This window comes from Entelurus aequoreus, linkage group LG27 (assembly GCF_033978785.1).
Source record: "Entelurus aequoreus isolate RoL-2023_Sb linkage group LG27, RoL_Eaeq_v1.1, whole genome shotgun sequence".
Lineage (NCBI taxonomy): Eukaryota > Metazoa > Chordata > Actinopteri > Syngnathiformes > Syngnathidae > Entelurus > Entelurus aequoreus.
The window spans coordinates 34,576,749-34,599,882 of record NC_084757.1 but is presented as its reverse complement, the minus strand read 5'-3'; the positions used below and the strand labels follow the sequence as shown (position 1 = coordinate 34,599,882).

General features: G+C 32.0%; 2 protein-coding genes across 6 annotated transcripts in view; one reads left to right on the top strand and one right to left on the bottom strand.

Moving 5' to 3' along the window:
• The window catches only part of LOC133644358 (actin remodeling regulator NHS-like), a 172,220-nt gene that overhangs the window by 2,908 nt on the left and 146,178 nt on the right, over nt 1-23,134 (top strand). The gene's annotated exons all lie outside the window — the stretch shown is intronic.
• Nucleotides 6,850-21,213, bottom strand: cltrn (collectrin, amino acid transport regulator). 2 transcript variants are annotated; one of them, XM_062038379.1, is made up of 7 exons: nt 21,131-21,213; nt 15,894-15,952; nt 15,552-15,637; nt 15,363-15,479; nt 11,745-11,812; nt 11,618-11,662; nt 6,850-9,907 (listed from the first exon to the last, which is right to left on the bottom strand). In XM_062038379.1, exons 1-7 carry the CDS (start codon nt 21,195-21,197, stop codon nt 9,738-9,740), a joined length of 612 nt encoding a protein of 203 aa, XP_061894363.1. In that variant the 5' UTR covers nt 21,198-21,213; the 3' UTR covers nt 6,850-9,737. The 2 variants fall into 2 exon arrangements, with proteins under 2 accessions (XP_061894363.1, XP_061894362.1); XM_062038378.1 differs by having other exon boundaries at nt 11,618-11,812.

Sequence of the window (23,134 nt, the reverse complement as noted above, 5' to 3'; positions counted from 1 at the left end):
CATGTATAGTTATATTTTGATAAACAATCATAAATGAATATTTCAGCACGTACACAATGTTGACATCTATAGTTATATTTTGATAAACAATCATAAATGAATATTTCAGCACGTACACAATGTTGACATCTATAGTTATATTTTGATAAACAATCATAAATGAATATTTCAGCACGTACACAATGTTGACATCTAGTTATATTTTCATAAACAATCATAAATGAATATTTCAGCACGTACACAATGTTGACATCTATAGTTATATTTTGATAAACAATCATAAATGAATATTTCAGCACGTACGCAATGTTGACATCTATAGTTATATTTTGATAAACAATCATAAATGAATATTTCAGCACATACACAATGTTGACATCTATAGTTATATTTTGATGAATATTTCAGCACGTACACAATGTTGACATCTATAGTTATATTTTGATAAACAATCATAAATGAATATTTCAGCACGTACACAATGTTGACATCCATAGTTATATTTTGATGAACTATCATAAATGAATCAGCACGTACACAATGTTGACATCTATAGTTATATTTTGATAAACAATCATAAATGAATATTTCAGCACGTACACAATGTTGACATCTACAGTTATATTTTCATAAACAATCATAAATGAATATTTCAGCACATACACAATGTTGACATCTATAGTTATATTTGAATAAACAATCATAAATGAATATTTCAGCACGTACACAATGTTGACATCTATAGTTATATTTTGATAAACAATCATAAATGAATATTTCAGCACGTACACAATGTTGACATTTTTTGTTATATTTTGATAAACAATCATAAATTAATATTTCAGCACGTACACAATGTTGACATCCATAGTTATATTTTGATGAACTATCATAAATGAATCAGCACGTACACAATGTTGACATTTTTAGTTATATTTTGATAAACAATCATAAATGAATCTTTCAGCACGTACACAATGTTGACATCTAGTTATATTTTCATAAACAATCATAAATGAATATTTCAGCACGTACACAATGTTGACATCTATAGTTATATTTTCATAAACAATCATAAATGAATATTTCAGCACGTACACAATGTTGACATCTATAGTTATATTTTGATAAACAATCATAAATGAATATTTCAGCACATACACAATGTTGACATCTATAGTTATATTTTGATAAACAATCATAAATGAATATTTCAGCACGTACACAATGTTGACATCTATAGTTATATTTTGATAAACAATCATAAATGAATATTTCAGCACGTACGCAATGTTGACATCTATAGTTATATTTTGATAAACAATCATAAATGAATATTTCAGCACATACACAATGTTGACATCTATAGTTATATTTTGATAAACAATCATAAATGAATATTTCAGCACGTAAACAATGTTGACATCTATAGTTATATTTTGATAAACAATCATAAATGAATATTTCAGCACGTACACAATGTTGACATCTATAGTTATATTTTGATAAACAATCATAAATGAATATTTCAGCACGTACACAATGTTGACATCTATAGTTATATTTTGATAAACAATCATAAATTAATATTTCAGCACGTACACAATGTTGACATCTAGTTATATTTTCATAAACAATCATAAATGAATATTTCAGCACGTACACAATGTTGACATCTATAGTTATATTTTGATAAACAATCATAAATGAATATTTCAGCACGTACGCAATGTTGACATCTATAGTTATATTTTGATAAACAATCATAAATGAATATTTCAGCACATACACAATGTTGACATCTATAGTTATATTTTGATAAACAATCATAAATGAATATTTCAGCACGTACACAATGTTGACATCTATAGTTATATTTTGATAAACAATCATAAATGAATATTTCAGCACGTACACAATGTTGACATCCATAGTTATATTTTGATGAACTATCATAAATGAATCAGCACGTACACAATGTTGACATCTATAGTTATATTTTGATAAACAATCATAAATGAATATTTCAGCACGTACACAATGTTGACATCTACAGTTATATTTTCATAAACAATCATAAATGAATATTTCAGCACATACACAATGTTGACATCTATAGTTATATTTGAATAAACAATCATAAATGAATATTTCAGCACGTACACAATGTTGACATCTATAGTTATATTTTGATAAACAATCATAAATTAATATTTCAGCACGTACACAATGTTGACATTTTTTGTTATATTTTGATAAACAATCATAAATTAATATTTCAGCACGTACACAATGTTGACATCCATAGTTATATTTTGATGAACTATCATAAATGAATCAGCACGTACACAATGTTGACATTTTTAGTTATATTTTGATAAACAATCATAAATGAATCTTTCAGCACGTACACAATGTTGACATCTATAGTTATATTTTGATAAACAATCATAAATGAATATTTCAGCACATACACAATGTTGACATCTATAGTTATATTTGAATAAACAATCATAAATGAATATTTCAGCATGTACACAATGTTGACATCTATAGTTATATTTTGATAAACAATCATAAATGAATCTTTCAGCACGTACACAATGTTGACATCTAGTTATATTTTCATAAACAATCATAAATGAATATTTCAGCACGTACACAATGTTGACATCTATAGTTATATTTTCATAAACAATCATAAATGAATATTTCAGCACGTACACAATGTTGACATCTATAGTTATATTTTGATAAACAATCATAAATGAATATTTCAGCACATACACAATGTTGACATCTATAGTTATATTTTGATAAACAATCATAAATGAATATTTCAGCACGTACACAATGTTGACATTTTTAGTTATATTTTGATAAACAATCATAAATGAATATTTCAGCACGTACGCAATGTTGACATCTATAGTTATATTTTGATAAACAATCATAAATGAATATTTCAGCACATACGCAATGTTGACATCTATAGTTATATTTTGATAAACAATCATAAATGAATATTTCAGCACGTACACAATGTTGACATCTATAGTTATATTTTGATAAACAATCATAAATGAATATTTCAGCACGTACACAATGTTGACATCTATAGTTATATTTTGATAAACAATCATAAATGAATATTTCAGCAAGTACACAATGTTGACATCCATAGTTATATTTTGATGAACTATCATAAATGAATCAGCACGTACACAATGTTGACATCTATAGTTATATTTTGATAAACAATCATAAATGAATATTTCAGCACGTACACAATGTTGACATCTACAGTTATATTTTCATAAACAATCATAAATGAATATTTCAGCACATACACAATGTTGACATCTATAGTTATATTTGAATAAACAATCATAAATGAATATTTCAGCACGTACACAATGTTGACATCTATAGTTATATTTTGATAAACAATCATAAATGAATATTTCAGCACGTACACAATGTTGACATTTTTTGTTATATTTTGATAAACAATCATAAATTAATATTTCAGCACGTACACAATGTTGACATCCATAGTTATATTTTGATGAACTATCATAAATGAATCAGCACGTACACAATGTTGACATTTTTAGTTATATTTTGATAAACAATCATAAATGAATCTTTCAGCACGTACACAATGTTGACATCTATAGTTATATTTTGATAAACAATCATAAATGAATATTTCAGCACATACACAATGTTGACATCTATAGTTATATTTGAATAAACAATCATAAATGAATATTTCAGCATGTACACAATGTTGACATCTATAGTTATATTTTGATAAACAATCATAAATGAATATTTCAGCACGTACACAATGTTGACATCTAGTTATATTTTCATAAACAATCATAAATGAATATTTCAGCACGTACACAATGTTGACATCTATAGTTATATTTTCATAAACAATCATAAATGAATATTTCAGCACGTACACAATGTTGACATCTATAGTTATATTTTGATAAACAATCATAAATGAATATTTCAGCACATACACAATGTTGACATCTATAGTTATATTTTGATAAACAATCATAAATGAATATTTCAGCACGTACACAATGTTGACATCTATAGTTATATTTTGATAAACAATCATAAATGAATATTTCAGCACGTACGCAATGTTGACATCTATAGTTATATTTTGATAAACAATCATAAATGAATATTTCAGCACATACACAATGTTGACATCTATAGTTATATTTTGATAAACAATCATAAATGAATATTTCAGCACGTACACAATGTTGACATCTATAGTTATATTTTGATAAACAATCATAAATGAATATTTCAGCACGTACACAATGTTGACATCTATAGTTATATTTTCATAAACAATCATAAATGAATATTTCAGCACATACACAATGTTGACATCTATAGTTATATTTTGATAAACAATCATAAATGAATATTTCAGCACGTACACAATGTTGACATCTATAGTTATATTTTGATAAACAATCATAAATGAATATTTCAGCACGTACACAATGTTGACATCTATAGTTATATTTTCATAAACAATCATAAATGAATATTTCAGCACGTACACAATGTTGACATCTATAGTTATATTTTGATAAACAATCATAAATGAATATTTCAGCACGTACGCAATGTTGACATCTATAGTTATATTTTGATAAACAATCATAAATGAATATTTCAGCACGTACACAATGTTGACATCCATAGTTATATTTTGATGAACTATCATAAATGAATCAGCACGTACACAATGTTGACATCTAGTTATATTTTCATAAACAATCATAAATGAATATTTCAGCACGTACACAATGTCGACATCTATAGTTATATTTTGATAAACAATCATATATGAATATTTCAGCACGTACGCAATGTTGACATCTATAGTTATATTTTGATAAACAATCATAAATGAATATTTCAGCACATACACAATGTTGACATCTATAGTTATATTTTGATAAACAATCATAAATGAATATTTCAGCACGTACACAATGTTGACATCTATAGTTATATTTTGATAAACAATCATAAATGAATATTTCAGCAAGTACACAATATTGACATCCATAGTTATATTTTGATGAACTATCATAAATGAATCAGCACGTACACAATGTTGACATCTATAGTTATATTTTGATAAACAATCATAAATGAATATTTCAGCACGTACACAATGTCGACATCTATAGTTATATTTTGATAAACAATCATATATGAATATTTCAGCACGTACACAATGTTGACATCTATAGTTATATTTTGATAAACAATCATAAATGAATATTTCAGCACATACACAATGTTGACATCTATAGTTATATTTTGATAAACAATCATAAATGAATATTTCAGCACGTACACAATGTTGACATCTATAGTTATATTTTGATAAACAATCATAAATGAATATTTCAGCAAGTACACAATGTTGACATCCATAGTTATATTTTGATGAACTATCATAAATGAATCAGCACGTACACAATGTTGACATCTATAGTTATATTTTGATAAACAATCATAAATGAATATTTCAGCACGTACACAATGTTGACATCTACAGTTATATTTTCATAAACAATCATAAATGAATATTTCAGCACATACACAATGTTGACATCTATAGTTATATTTGAATAAACAATCATAAATGAATATTTCAGCACGTACACAATGTTGACATCTATAGTTATATTTTGATAAACAATCATAAATGAATATTTCAGCACGTACACAATGTTGACATTTTTTGTTATATTTTGATAAACAATCATAAATTAATATTTCAGCACGTACACAATGTTGACATCCATAGTTATATTTTGATGAACTATCATAAATGAATCAGCACGTACACAATGTTGACATTTTTAGTTATATTTTGATAAACAATCATAAATGAATCTTTCAGCACGTACACAATGTTGACATCTATAGTTATATTTTGATAAACAATCATAAATGAATATTTCAGCACATACACAATGTTGACATCTATAGTTATATTTGAATAAACAATCATAAATGAATATTTCAGCATGTACACAATGTTGACATCTATAGTTATATTTTGATAAACAATCATAAATGAATATTTCAGCACGTACACAATGTTGACATCTAGTTATATTTTCATAAACAATCATAAATGAATATTTCAGCACGTACACAATGTTGACATCTATAGTTATATTTTCATAAACAATCATAAATGAATATTTCAGCACGTACACAATGTTGACATCTATAGTTATATTTTGATAAACAATCATAAATGAATATTTCAGCACATACACAATGTTGACATCTATAGTTATATTTTGATAAACAATCATAAATGAATATTTCAGCACGTACACAATGTTGACATCTATAGTTATATTTTGATAAACAATCATAAATGAATATTTCAGCACGTACGCAATGTTGACATCTATAGTTATATTTTGATAAACAATCATAAATGAATATTTCAGCACATACACAATGTTGACATCTATAGTTATATTTTGATAAACAATCATAAATGAATATTTCAGCACGTACACAATGTTGACATCTATAGTTATATTTTGATAAACAATCATAAATGAATATTTCAGCACGTACACAATGTTGACATCTATAGTTATATTTTCATAAACAATCATAAATGAATATTTCAGCACGTACACAATGTTGACATCTATAGTTATATTTTGATAAACAATCATAAATGAATATTTCAGCACGTACGCAATGTTGACATCTATAGTTATATTTTGATAAACAATCATAAATGAATATTTCAGCACATACACAATGTTGACATCTATAGTTATATTTGAATAAACAATCATAAATGAATATTTCAGCACATACACAATGTTGACATCTATAGTTATATTTTGATAAACAATCATAAATTAATATTTCAGCACATACACAATGTTGACATCTATAGTTATATTTTGATAAACAATCATAAATGAATATTTCAGCACGTACACAATGTTGACATCCATAGTTATATTTTGATGAACTATCATAAATGAATCAGCACGTACACAATGTTGACATTTTTAGTTATATTTTGATAAACAATCATAAATGAATCAGCACGTACACAATGTTGACATCTATAGTTATATTTTGATAAACAATCATAAATTAATCTTTCAGCACATACAAAATGTTGACATCTATAGTTATATTTTGATAAACAATCATAAATGAATATTTCAGCACATACACAATGTTGACATCTATAGTATCATTTTAATAAACAGTTTAAATGAAAGAAAACACGCCCAGGTTCTGATCACGTGACCAGAAACAAACGCATAGTGTTTATGAAGACGTCATTATTGGCTGTCAAGACAATAATAGACTCAGAATACAATTCTGCCATCTGCTGGCATTTAAGGTACTGCAGCAGGACAATAAAAGTGTTTTACTGTCATCAAACTTATTTTAATTTGTGAAATGTCACAAAAAGTACAAATATTGATATTGCTGTACAAAGTTGTTGTTTACATGCAAATGTGTGTCATGATAACAACAAAAACAGGATAATAATAACCCATTTAATTCATAGCTGCTCCATTAAAAATGCAAAGTAAAAACAATAATTCTTCATTTTCCTTTCTCATTCATGTCAGGGTAGATTTAAATGATTTACGTCAAACATTTACACACATATTTTTTTTATTAATACTAAATTCTTTTTTTTTTTAATGCCATTTTTCACCGTCATTAAAACAATAATAATAACTACAATATGCAGGAGAAATTTTGTGTTAATGCTGAGTGTGTGAAAAAGCGTAATTAATACTAAATCTATTTAAAAAATGACATATTTCACCGTCATTAGAACAATAATAATTTTTATTTAAAAGCTAACATGCTAATATTAGCAAAACTGGCTGAAAAAATGTACATGCTAATGTTAGCGCGCTAGCATGCTAACGTTAGCATTCTACCAGGTAGCATGTGTCACTTACCAAATTATATGACCATATGAATTATGTACAGCAGCAACATTAGCTAAAAAAGCTGGCATGCTAATTTTAGCGTGCTAAGAGTTACTAAGTGTCGCGTACCAAGGCATATGACTCTGAGGTGTACGGCTGAAAAAGTTAGCATGCTAATGTTAGCATTTTATCATTTTTATGTAAACATGCTAACTGTTAATATGTGTCAAGTACTAACTTTTATGACTTCATGTGTACATCGGCAAAACTGGCTAAGAAAATGAACATGCTAATTTTAGCATGATGGAGTGCTAACGTTAACATTCTAACAGGTAGCATGTCTCACGCACCAAATTACAATACTATATGAATTATGTACAGCAGCAAAACTAACAAAAAAAGCTAGCATGCTAATATTAGCATGCTAATAGTTACTAAGTGTCACGTACCAAGGCATATGACTCTGAGGTGTAAGGCTGAAAAAGTTAGTATGCTAATGTTAGCATTTTATCATGTTTATGTAAACATGCTAACAGTTAATATGTGTCAAGTACTAACTCTTATGACTTGATGTGTACTTCAGCAAAACTGTCTAAAATATTTAACATGCTAATTTTAGCATGATGGAGTGCTAACGTTAGCATTCTAACAGGTAGCATGTGTCACTTACCAAATTATATTACTATATGAATTATGTACAGCAGCAACATTAACCAAAAAAAAAGCTAGCATGCTAATAGTTACTAAGTGTCACGTACCAAGGCATAGGACTCTGAGGTGTACGGCTGAAAAATTGGCTGAAAAAGTTAGCACGCGCATGTTATCATGTTAATGTCAACATGCTAACAGTTAATATGTGTCAAGTACTACGTTTTATAGACTTGATGTGTACATCAGCAAAACTTTGTAAAATATTTAGCATGCCAATGCTAGCATGCTAACATTGACATTTTAACAGGTAGCATGTCTGACGTACCAAATGATATTACTATATGAATTATGTACAGCAGCAACATTAACTAAAAAAGCTAGCATGCTAATGTTAGCGTGCTAATAGTTACGAAGTGTCACGTGCCAAGGCATATGACTGAGGTGTACGGCTGAAAAAGTTAGCACGCTAATGTTAGCATGTTATCATGTTAATGTCAACATGCTAACAGTTAATATGTGTCAAGTACTACGTTTTATAGACTTGATGTGTACATCAGCAAAACTGTGTAAAATATTTAACATGCCAATGTTAGCATGCTAGCATGCTAACGTTAACATTTTAACAGGTAGCATGTCTGACGTACCAAATTATATGACTATATGAATTATGTACAGCAGCAAAATTAACAAAAAAAAGCTAATGCTAATATTAGCATGCTAATAGTTACTAAGTGTCACGTACCAAAGCATATGTCTCTGAGGTGTACGGCTGAAAAATTTAGCACGCTAATGTTAGCATTTTACCATGTTTATGTAAACATGCTAACAGTTAATATGTGTGACTGTGAGGTGTATGGCAGCAAAATTGGCTAAAACAGTTAGCATATGTGAAGCATTAACTAATAACTGGTGACAAAATTAACAAAATAAAGTTAGCATACCAGCAGTTAGCATGTGTCACCTACCAAGTTAAGGCTGTGAAATTAGGGACAAAAAGTTAGCATCCTAGCGTTAACATGCAGTTGACGAAGGAGCATTCTGACTTTTGAGTGACGAATGTGGGAAAATAAAATGTTTGAGTCACGTCCCAGGATCACATGTGTGTGACTCGCTCGTCCTCCAAGAAGGACACGTTAGACACGCCCCCTGTGTTAGACACGCCCCCTGCGTCCTGCCGGGCGCTTCCGTTTCCCAGAGTTTTCTCGTTGTCCTCCGTGTCCTCCGTGTCCTCCGTCTTTGTCTTCTTGTTTCTGCACAACGTAAACAAAACACGTTGTCATGGCGATGAGGGCCAAACGGTTGTAGTGTGCATTAGAGGACAGTAGGTGGTGATAAAAGGTTGTAGTGTGCATTAGAGGACAGTAGGTGGTGATAAAAGGTTGTAGTGTGCATTAGAGGACAGTAGGTGGCGATAAAAGGTTGTAGTGTGCATAAGAGGACAGTAGGTGGCGATAAAAGGTTGTAGTGTGCATTAGAGGACAGTAGGTGGTGATAAAAGGTTGTAGTGTGCATTAGAGGACAGTAGGTGGTGATAAAAGGTTGTAGTGTGCATTAGAGGACAGTAGGTGGCGATAAAAGGTTGTAGTGTGCATAAGAGGACAGTAGGTGGCGATAAAAGGTTGTAGTGTGCATTAGAGGACAGTAGGTGGTGATAAAAGGTTGTAGTGTGCATTAGAGGACAGTAGGTGGCGATAAAAGGTTGTAGTGTGCATTAGAGGACAGTAGGTGGCGATAAAAGGTTGTAGTGTGCATTAGAGGACAGTAGGTGGCGATAAAAGGTTGTAGTGTGCATTAGAGGACAGTAGGTGGCGATAAAAGGTTGTAGTGTGCATTAGAGGACAGTAGGTGGCGATAAAAGGTTGTAGTGTGCATTAGAGGACAGTAGGTGGTGATAAAAGGTTGTAGTGTGCATTAGAGGACAGTAGGTGGTGATAAAAGGTTGTAGTGTGCATTAGAGGACAGTAGGTGGTGATAAAAGGTTGTAGTGTGCATTAGAGGACAGTAGGTGGCGATAAAAGGTTGTAGTGTGCATAAGAGGACAGTAGGTGGCGATAAAAGGTTGTAGTGTGCATTAGAGGACAGTAGGTGGCGATAAAAGGTTGTAGTGTGCATTAGAGGACAGTAGGTGGCGATAAAAGGTTGTAGTGTGCATTAGAGGACAGTAGGTGGTGATAAAAGGTTGTAGTGTGCATTAGAGGACAGTAGGTGGTGATAAAAGGTTGTAGTGTGCATTAGAGGACAGTAGGTGGTGATAAAAGGTTGTAGTGTGCATTAGAGGACAGTAGGTGGTGATAAAAGGTTGTAGTGTGCATTAGAGGACAGTAGGTGGCGATAAAAGGTTGTAGTGTGCATAAGAGGACAGTAGGTGGCGATAAAAGGTTGTAGTGTGCATTAGAGGACAGTAGGTGGTGATAAAAGGTTGTAGTGTGCATTAGAGGACAGTAGGTGGTGATAAAAGGTTGTAGTGTGCATTAGAGGACAGTAGGTGGTGATAAAAGGTTGTAGTGTGCATTAGAGGACAGTAGGTGGCGATAAAAGGTTGTAGTGTGCATAAGAGGACAGTAGGTGGCGATAAAAGGTTGTAGTGTGCATTAGAGGACAGTAGGTGGTGATAAAAGGTTGTAGTGTGCATTAGAGGACAGTAGGTGGCGATAAAAGGTTGTAGTGGGCATTAGAGGACAGTAGGTGGCGATAAAAAGTTGTAGTGTGCATTAGAGGACAGTAGGTGGTGATAAAAGGTTGTAGTGTGCATAAGAGGACAGTAGGTGGCGATAAAAGGTTGTAGTGTGCATTAGAGGACAGTAGGTGGTGATAAAAGGTTGTAGTGTGCATAAGAGGACAGTAGGTGGCGATAAAAGGTTGTAGTGTGCATTAGAGGACAGTAGGTGGTGATAAAAGGTTGTAGTGTGCATTAGAGGACAGTAGGTGGCGATGTGGTGACAAACAAAGGTTTCGCTTACCGCCTCTTCTGCACGGCGGAGAAGGCGAGCAGGACCACGAAGGCGGCCCCCACGGCGCCCATCACCACCCCGAAGGCGATGAGCCAGGGGGGCGTGTCAGGCAGCACGGGCGCCGCCAGCGTGGGCGCGATGCCAACAAACTCCAGCGTTCTGTCCGTCAGCAGGAAGGCGCTGTTGATGCGGCTCCTCGACTTCCTGTGTGATGAAGGTGAAGAAGAAGAAGATGATGATGATGATGTAATGATGATGATGATGATGTAATGACGGTGATGATATAATGATGTATTAATGGTGATGATGTATAAATGATGATATTGATGTATAAATGATGATGATAATGTGATGATGTATTGATGATGATGATGTAATGATGATGATGTATTGATGATGTAATGATGATGATGTAACAATGGCGATGTAATAATGATGATGATTATGTATTGATGATGTAACAATGGCAATGATGATGCAATAATAATGATGATAGTGATGGTGATGATATAATGATGGTGATGATGTAATGATGATGATGTAACGATGGCGATGATTATGTATTAATGATGATGATGATGTAATGATGGTGATGATGATGTATTGATGATGATAATGTAATGACAATGATGTAATGTAATCCTCATGCAGCTACTGAACTCTCCTGAAGGAATCAATAAAGTTCTATCTATCTATCTATCTATCTATCTATCTATCTATCTATCTATCTATCTATCTATCTATCTATAATACTTTACATGAAGCTACTGCCATCCTGTTGTAAGATACTTGAAATGTATTATTTTTCAAATGCAGCTACTGCCATCTTGTAAGATACTTTACATGCAGCTACTGCCATCTTGTTGTAAGATACGTCACATGCAGCTACTGTCATCTTGTTGTAAGACACTTCACATGCAGCTACTGCCATCTTGTTGTAAGATACGTCACATGCAGCTACTGCCATCTTGTTGTAAGATACTTCACATGCAGCTACTGCCATCTTGTTGTAAGATACGTCACATGCAGCTACTGTCATCTTGTTGTAAGACACTTCACATGCAGCTACTGCCCTCTTGTTGTAAGATACTTCACATGCAGCTACTGCCATCCTGTTGTAAGAAACTTCTCATGCAGCTACTGCCATCCTGTTGTAAGATACTTCACATGCAGCTACTGCCATCTTGTTGTAAGACACTTCACATGCAGCTACTGCCATCTTGTTGTAAGATACTTCACATGCAGCTACTGCCATCTTGTTGTAAGATACTTCACATGCAGCTACTGCCATCTTGTTGTAAGATACTTCTCATGCAGCTACTGCCATCTTGTTGTAAGATACTTCACATGCAGCTACTGCCATCGTGTTGTAAGATACTTCACATGCAGCTACTGCCATCTTGTTTTAAGATACTTCACATGCAGTTATTGCCATCTTGTTGTAAGATACTTCACATGCAGCTACTGCCATCTTGTTGTAAGATACTTCTCATGCAGCTACTGCCATCTTGTTGTAAGATACTTCTCATGCAGCTACTGCCATCTTGTTGTAAGATACTTCACATGCAGCTACTGCCATCTTGTTGTAAGATACTTCACATGCAGTTATTGCCATCTTGTTGTAAGATACTTCTCATGCAGCTACTGCCATCTTGTTGTAAGATACTTCACATGCAGTTATTGCCATCTTGTTGTAAGATACTTCTCATGCAGCTACTGCCATCTTGTTGTAAGATACTTCTCATGCAGTTACTGCCATTTTGTTGTAAGATACTTCACATGCAGCTACTGCCATCTTGTTGTAAGATACTTCACATGCAGCTACTGCCATCTTGTTGTAAGATACTTCTCATGCAGCTACTGCCATCTTGTTGTAAGATACTTCACATGCAGCTACTGCCATCTTGTTGTAAGATACTTCACATGCAGCTACTGCCATCTTGTTGTAAGATACTTCTCATGCAGCTACTGCCATCTTGTTGTAAGATACTTCACATGCAGCTACTGCCATCTTGTTGTAAGATACTTCTCATGCAGCTACTGCCATCTTGTTGTAAGATACTTCACATGCAGCTACTGCCATCTTGTTGTAAGATACTTCTCATGCAGCTACTGCCATCTTGTTGTAAGATACTTCACATGCAGTTATTGCCATCTTGTTGTAAGATACTTCTCATGCAGCTACTGCCATCTTGTTGTAAGATACTTCACATGCAGCTACTGCCATCTTGTTGTAAGATACTTCTCATGCAGCTACTGCCATTTTGTTGTAAGATACTTCACATGCAGCTACTGCCATCTTGTTGTAAGATACTTCACATGCAGCTACTGCCATCTTGTTGTAAGATACTTCTCATGCAGCTACTGCCATCTTGTTGTAAGATACTTCACATGCAGCTACTGCCATCTTGTTGTAAGATACTTCTCATGCAGCTACTGCCATCTTGTTGTAAGATACTTCACATGCAGCTACTGCCATCTTGTTGTAAGATACTTCACATGCAGCTACTGCCATCTTGTTGTAAGATACTTCACATGCAGTTATTGCCATCTTGTTGTAAGATACTTCACATGCACCTACTGCCATCTTGTTGTAAGACACTTCTCATGCAGCTACTGCCATCTTGTTGTAAGATACTTCACATGCAGCTACTGCCATCTTGTTGTAAGATACTTCTCATGCAGCTACTGCCATCTTGTTGTAAGATACTTCACATGCAGCTACTGCCATCTTGTTGTAAGATACTTCACATGCAGCTACTGCCATCTTGTTGTAAGATACTTCACATGCAGCTACTGCCATCTTGTTGTAAGATACTTCTCATGCAGCTACTGCCATCTTGTTGTAAGATACTTCACATGCAGCTACTGCCATCTTGTTGTAAGATACTTCACATGCAGCTACTGCCATCTTGTTGTAAGATTCTTCACATGCAGCTACTGCCATCTTGTTGTAAGATTCTTCACATGCAGCTACTGCCATCTTGTTGTAAGATACTTCACATGCAGCTACTGCCATCTTGTTGTAAGATACTTCACATGCAGCTACTGCCATCTTGTTGTAAGATACTTCACATGCAGCTACTGCCATCCTGTTGTAAGACACTTCACATGCAGCTACTGCCATATTGTTGTAAGATACTTCACATGTAGCTACTGCCATCTTGTTGTAAGATACTTCACATGCAGCTACTGCCATCTTGTTGTAAGATACTTTAGGTGCAGCTAAACAAGGTCACCTAATGTAGAATATGACATAGATATAAAAACATAGTAATAAAAAGGTATGAGGTCACCTGATGTAAAATATGAGATGGATATAAAAACATAATAAAAAAGGTATGAGGTCACCTGATGTAAAATATGAGATGGACATAAAAACATAATAAAAAAGGTATGAGGTCACCTGATGTAAAATATGAGATGGACATAAAAACATAATAATAAAAAAGGTATGAGGTCACCTGATGTAAAATATGAGATGGACATAAAAACATAATAATAAAAAAGGTATGAGGTCACCTGATGTAAAATATGAGATGGACATAAAAACATAATAATAAAAAAGGTATGAGGTCACCTAATGTAAAATATGAGATGGACATAAAGACATAATAATAAAAAAGGTATGAGGTCACATGATGTAGAATATGAGCTAGATATAAAAACATAATAATAAAAAAGGTATGAGGTCACATGATGTAAAATATGAGATGGACATAAAAACATAGTAATAAAAAAGGTATGAGGTCACCTGACAGCCATTTGCACCTGCTCTCTATCCAGCAGGTGTGAGGTGTTGCCAGGCAACGTGACCACAAACCAGAAGGACACACGGAGTGTTTCCTCACACACCAGGATGTTGGACACTCTGAAAACAATAACAAAACATGTCTGGCACTCATGGAGGGAAACAATAATTTTACAAATGATTAATTCTTACTGGAAGTCTTCTCCATCAAAATGGTTCCTCATAGCAAAAGCCAGCGAGGCTCTGAACAGAAACATCTCATTCGGGTTCCAAACATACTGAAATGACACCAACATAGAACATAACGGATTATATATAACAAACATATTTATGACATAGAACATAACATGTTACATACATCTATCATATGACATTACATATAGCATAGTACACAACATGTCATATGACTTATTACATATAACATTACAAAAGGGACAAGCGGTAGAAAATGGATGGATGGATGAATATATTATATTAGCTGCCATTATTACACATTAATAACCTAACTAATTTGCATAAATCACAATCACACACCGCATCATCTCCCAGAGCTGTTTGGATGCTGAGTCGCACTTTGTATCCATCTGAAGCACCTGCAAACATTAAACATCATCAAACATAAACATTAAACATAAACGTCATCAGACATTTAACATCATTAAACATCAAATAATTAAACATCATCAAACATAAACATCATCAAACATAAACATCATCAAAGATAAACATAATCAAATATAAACATCAAACATAAACATCATCACACATTTAACATCATCAAACATAAACCTCATCAAACATAAACATCATCAAAGATAAACATCATCAAATATAAACATCATCAAACATAAACATCATCAAACATTTAACATCATTAAACATAAACATCATCAAACATAAACCTCATCAAACATTTAACATCATCAAACATACACATCATTAAACATCAAATAATTAAACATCATCAAACATAAACCTCATCAAACATAAACATCATCAAATATAAACATCATCAAACATAAACATTGTCAAACATAAACCTAAAAAATAAATGTAATCAAACATTTAACATCATCAAACATAAACATCATCAAATAATTAAACATCAAACATAAACATCATCAAACATAAACGTCATCAAACATCCTCAAACATTTAACATCATCAAACAAAAATATCATCAAGCATAAACATCATCAAACATTAAACAAACCTAAAATATAAACATCATCAAATGTAAACATCATTAAATATAAACATCATCAGACATAAACTTCATCAAACATAAATGTCATCAAACATTTACAAACCCCGTTTCCATATGAGTTGGGAAATGGTGTTAGATGTAAATATAAACGGAATACAATGATTTGCAAATCCTTTTCAAGCCATATTCAGTTGAATATGCTACAAAGACAACATATTTCATGTTCAAACTCATAAACTTTTTTTTTTTTTTTTGCAAATAATAATTAACTTAAAATTTCATGGCTGCAACTCGTGCCAAAGTAATTGGGAAAGGGCATGTTCACCACTGTGTTACATGGCCTTTCCTTTTAACAACACTCAGTAAAGGTTTGGGAACTGAGGAGACACATTTTTGAAGTGGAATTCTTTCCCATTCTTGCTTGATGTACAGCTTAAGTTGTTCAACAGTCCGGGGGTCTCCCTTCTGCTATTTTAGGCTTCATAATGCGCCACACATTTTCAATGGGAGACTACAGGCAGGCCAGTCTAGTACCCGCACTCTTTTACTATGAAGCCACGCTGTTGCAACACATGGCTTGGCATTGTCTTGCTGAAATAAGCAGGGGCGTCCATGGTAACGTTGCTTGGATGGCAACATATGTTGCTCCAAAAGCTGTATGTACCTTTCAGCATTAATGGCGCCTTCACAGATGTGTAAGTTACCCATGTCTTGGGCACTAATACACCCCCATACCATCACACATGCTGCCTTTTACACTTTGCGCCTAGAACAATCCGGATGGTTCTTTTCCTCTTTGGTCCGGAGGACACAACGTCCACAGTTTCCAAAAACAATTTGAAATGTGGACTCGTCAGACCACAGAACACTTTTCCACTTTGTATCAGTCCATCTTAGATGAGCTCAGGCCCAGTGAAGCCGACGGCGTTTCTGGGTGTTGTTGATAAACGGTTTTCGCCTTGCATAGGAGAGTTTTTTTAACTTGCACTTACAGATGTAGCGACCAACTGTAGTTACTGACAGTGGTTTTCTGAAGTGTTACTGAGCCCATGTGGTGATATCCTTTACACACTGATGTGGCTTGTTGATGCAGTACCGCCTGAGGGATGGAAGGTGACGGGCTTAGCTGCTTATGTGCAGTGATTTCTCCAGATTCTCTGAACCCTTTGATGATATTACGGAGCGTAGATGGTGAAATCCCTAAATTCCTTGCAATAGCTGGTTGAGAAAGGTTTTTCTTAAACTGTTCAACAATTTGCTCAGGCATTTGTTGACAAAGTGGTGACCCTCGCCCCATCCTTGTTTGTGAATGACTGAGCATTTCATGAAATCTACTTTTATACCCAATCATGGCACCCACCTGTTCCCAATTTGCCTGTTCACCTGTGGGATGTTCCAAATAAGTGTTTGATGAGCATTCCTCAACTTTATCAGTATTTATTGCCACCTTTCCCAACTTCTTTGGCACGTGTTGCTGCCATCAAATTCTAAAGTTAATGATTATTTGCAACAAAAAAAGTTTGAGTTTGAACATGAAATATGTTGTCTTTGTAGCATATTCAACTGAATATGGCTTGAAAAGGATTTGCAAATCATTGTATTCCGTTTATATTTACATCTAACACCATTTCCCAACTCATATGGAAACAGGGTTTGTAACATCATCAAACATAAACATCATCAATAAATTAAACAACGAATAAGAACATCATCAAATATAAACATCATCAAACGTAAACATCATCAAATATAAACATCATCAAACATTACACATCATCAAACATAAACATCATTAAACATCATCAAACAAACATAATCAAACATAAACGTCTCAAACATTTAACATCATCAAACAAACATCAAACATAAACCTCATCAAAGATGAAACATCAAACATAAATATCATCAAACACAAACTCTGAACATTTCAAAAACATTAACATAATGAAATATAAACGTCATCAAACATAAATGTCATCAAACATAAACATCAAACATTAAACATCATCAAACATAAACATCATCAAACATTAAACATCATCAAACATTTAACATCATCAAACATAAACATCATCAAACATTGAACATCATCAAACATAAACACCGAATATAAACATCATCAAACATAAACATCCTCAAACATTAACATCATCAAACATAAACATTGAATATAAACATCATCAAACATAAACGTCATCAAACATTTAACATCTTCAAACATAAACATCATCAAATCATTAAACATTGAATATAAACATCAAATATAAACATCATCAAACGTAAATGTCATCAAACATAAACATCATCAAACATTAAACATCATCAAACATCAACATCATCAAACATCAACATCATCAAACATAAACATAATTAAACATCATCAAACATAAACATCATCAAACATTAAACGTCAACAAACATTATCAAACACACACATCAAACATAAACGTCATCTAACATTTAACATCGTCAAACAAACATCAAACATAAACGTCATCAAAGATGAAACATCATCAAACATAAATACCATCAAACATAAACATCATCAAACATTGAACATCATCAAATATTGAACATCATCAAACATAAACATTGAATATAAACATCATCAAACATAAACATTGAACATAATCAAACATAAAAATAATCAAATATTGAACATCATCAAACATTAACATCATCAAACAAACATCAAATATAAACATCATCAAACATAAACATCATCAAACATTGAACATCATCAAACATAAAAATTATTTGACACATTAAATGGTATAAAAAGAGTTATTTGACACATTGAATGGTGTGAAAAAAGAGTAATTTGAAACATTTGATGGTATAAAAAGTTATTTGACATATTTATTGGTATAAAAAGAGATGTTTGACACATTTAATGGTATAAAAACAGTTATTTGACACATTTGTAAAAAGAGTTATTTGACACATTTAATGTTATAAAGAGTTATTTGACATAATTATAGGTATAAAAAAGAGGTATTTTACACATTTAGTGGTGTAAAAAGAGTTATTTGACACATTCAATGGTGTGAAAAAAGAGTAATTTGAAACATTTGATGGTATAAAAACTTATTTGACATATTTATTGGTATAAAAAGAGATGTTTGACACATTCAATGGTATAAAAACAGTTATTTGACACATTTGTAAAAAGAGTTATTTGACACATTTAATGGTATAAAGAGTTATTTGACATAATTATAGGTATAAAAAATGGGTATTTTACATATTTAATGGTATAAAAAGAGTTATTTGACACATTCAATGGTATAAAAAGAGTTATTTTGACACATTTAGTGGTGTAAAAAGAGTTATTTGACACATTCAATGGTGTGAAAAAAAGAGTAATTTGAAACATTTGATGGTATAAAAAGTTATTTGACATATTTATTGGTATAAAAAGAGATGTTTGACACATTTAATGGTATAAAAACAGTTATTTGACACATTTATTGGTATAAAAAGAGATGTTTGACACATTCAATGGTATAAAAACAGTTATTTGACACATTTGTAAAAAGAGTTATTTGACACATTTAATGGTATAAAGAGTTATTTGACATAATTATAGGTATAAAAAAGAGGTATTTTACATATTTAATGGTGTAAAAAGAGTTATTTTACACATTCAATGGTGTGAAAAAAGAGTAATTTGAAACATTTGATGGTATAAAAAGTTATTTGACATATTTATTGGTATAGAAAGAGATGTTTGACACATTCAATGGTATAAAAACAGTTATTTGACACATTTGTAAAAAGAGTTATTTGACACATTTAATGGTATAAAGAGTTATTTGACATAATTATACGTATAAAAAATGGGTATTTTACATATTTAATGGTATAAAAAGAGTTATTTGACATAATTAGTGGTATAAAAAGAGTTATTTGACATTTAGTGGTGTAAAAGCAGTTTAGTTGACATATAATGAGCTGGTGTGTGGAGTGACTGTTGTCACATCAGGGGCCAGGTGCCAGGGGTCAGATGTCAGCTGCTAGCTGCCAGGTGCCAGGGGTCAGATGTTGGGGGCCAGGTGTAAGGTGTCAGGTGCCAGATGTAAGGTGTCAGCTGCCAGGTGTCAGCTGTCTGTGTAAGGTGCCAGGTGTGAGGTGTCAGGTGCCAGGTATAAGGTGTCAGCTGTCTGTGTCAGGTGTAAGGTGCCAGGTGTGAGGTGTCAGGTGCCAGGTATAAGGTGTCAGCTGTCTGTGTCAGGTGTAAGGTGCCAGGTGTGAGGTGTCAGGTGCCAGGTAAAAGGTGTCAGCTGCAAGGTGTCAGCTGCCAGGTGTCAGCTGTCAGGTGTCATCTGCCAGGTGTCAGCTGTCTGTGTCAGGTGTCAGGTGCCAGGTGTGAGGTGTCAGCTGTCTGTGTCAGGTGTCAGCTGTCTGTGTCAGGTGTCAGCTGTCTGTGTCAGGTGTCAGCTGTCAGCTGCCAGGTGTCAGCTGTCTGTGTCAGCTGCCAGGTGTCAGGTGCCAGGTGTCAGGTGCCATGTGTGAGGTGTCAGGTGTGAGGTGTCATGTGTCAGGTGCCAGGTGTGGTCCTTACCTGGCGTGCAGAGGTCCTGTGCCAGTGAAGGCACCAGACAGAGCAGGAAGGTCCACTTGTCCAGCATGTCTGAAAGTCAAAGAAGAAGTGTAGTGTAGTGTAGTGTAGCACTGCTGCAGGTGTAATCATTAACCAGGAGCAAACACCTGGGCAAGGTTGGTTGATGTGAAGGACGCGCAGGAACAGGAAATGTTGTGAGCAGAAGATGAAAGGTGAATAACATGATAGGAAGCTGTCAATCATCCATGGAAGTTAATTGTTGAACCAATAAAATCAAAGATGTGTGACTGACCAATCAGATGCTGCCGTTGCACTTTCAGGAAGTCTTTAAAAACATTTTTATAGCTGCTAGTTTGTCATTACATCATCACCTTCTAAACATGTGCTCTCTGGACTCTTCATTAGGTACACCTGCACAACTACTTACACTTATTATCATCTTATCTTATTATTATTATCTTATTGTCATCCTATCTTCTTCTTATTGTCTTATTATCTTAATATGATATTATTATCTTGTTATTATTATCTTATTGTCATCCTATCTTCTTCTTATTGTCTTATTATCTTAATATTATATTATTATCTTATTGTCATCCTATCTTCTTCTTATTGTCTTATTATCTTAATATTATATTATTATATTATTGTCATCCTATCTTCTTCTTATTATCTTATTATCATCGTATCTTATTATTATTATCTTATTGTCATCCTATCTTCTTCTTATTGTCTTATTATCTTAATATTATATTATCTTGTTATTATTATCCTATTGTCATCCTATCTTATTATTATCTTATTGTCATCGTATCTTTTTTTTTTTTACATTACCTTAATATTATCTTATTATCATCTTATTATCTTATCTTATTAATATTATCTTATATTGTCTTAATATTATCTTATTATTGTCTTATTATCATCCTATTTTATTATCTTAATATTACCTTCTTATTGTCTTATTATATTGGTATCATTTTATCAACTTATAATTATCTTATATTATCTTAATATATCTTATTATTATTTTATTATCATCTTATTATATTACTATTATCCTAATAGTAGCTTATTATCTCTTATTATTTTTTTATATCTTATCATCTAATTATCTTATATTACCTTAATATTATCTTATTATAATCGTATCATCATATTATTATCTTAATATTATCTTATTGTTATCTTATTATTACCTCATTATTATGTTGTATTATCATAATATTATCTTATTATCATCTTATCTTCTTATTACTATCTTAATATCAACTTATTACCATCTTATTATGATCTAATCATCTTATTGTCGTCTTATTAGCATCTTATTAGTATCTTTTCATCTCATTATCTTATGTTATCTTAATATTACATTATTATTATCTTATATTATCTTAATATTATTTTAATATGATCTTATTATCATCTTATTAGCATCTTATTATCTTATCATCTTATCATCTCATTATTATCTTATGTTATCTTAATATTATATTATTATATCTTATATTATCTTAATATTATTTTATTATGATCTTATTATCAGCCTATTATTATCTTATTAACATTGTATCATCTTATTATGATCGTATTATTATCTTATTATCATCTTATATCACCTAATTATCATCATCTTATTATGTTATATTATCGTAATATTGTCTTATTATTATCTTATTATCATCCTATTATTATCTTATTAACATCTTATCATCTTATTATGATCGTATTATCTTATTATCATCTTATATCACTTAATTATTATAATCTTATTATTATCTTATATTATCTTATCTTAATATCATGTTATTATTATCTTATTAATATCTTATCATCATTTTAATATTATCTTATTATCATCTTATTATCTTATCATATTATTATCATCTTATTATCACTGTAATATCATCTTATCATTTTCTCATTATTATCTTATTATTACCTACTTATTGTTAATTTATTATTATCTTATTATCTTATTACAATCTTATTATTGATGACTTC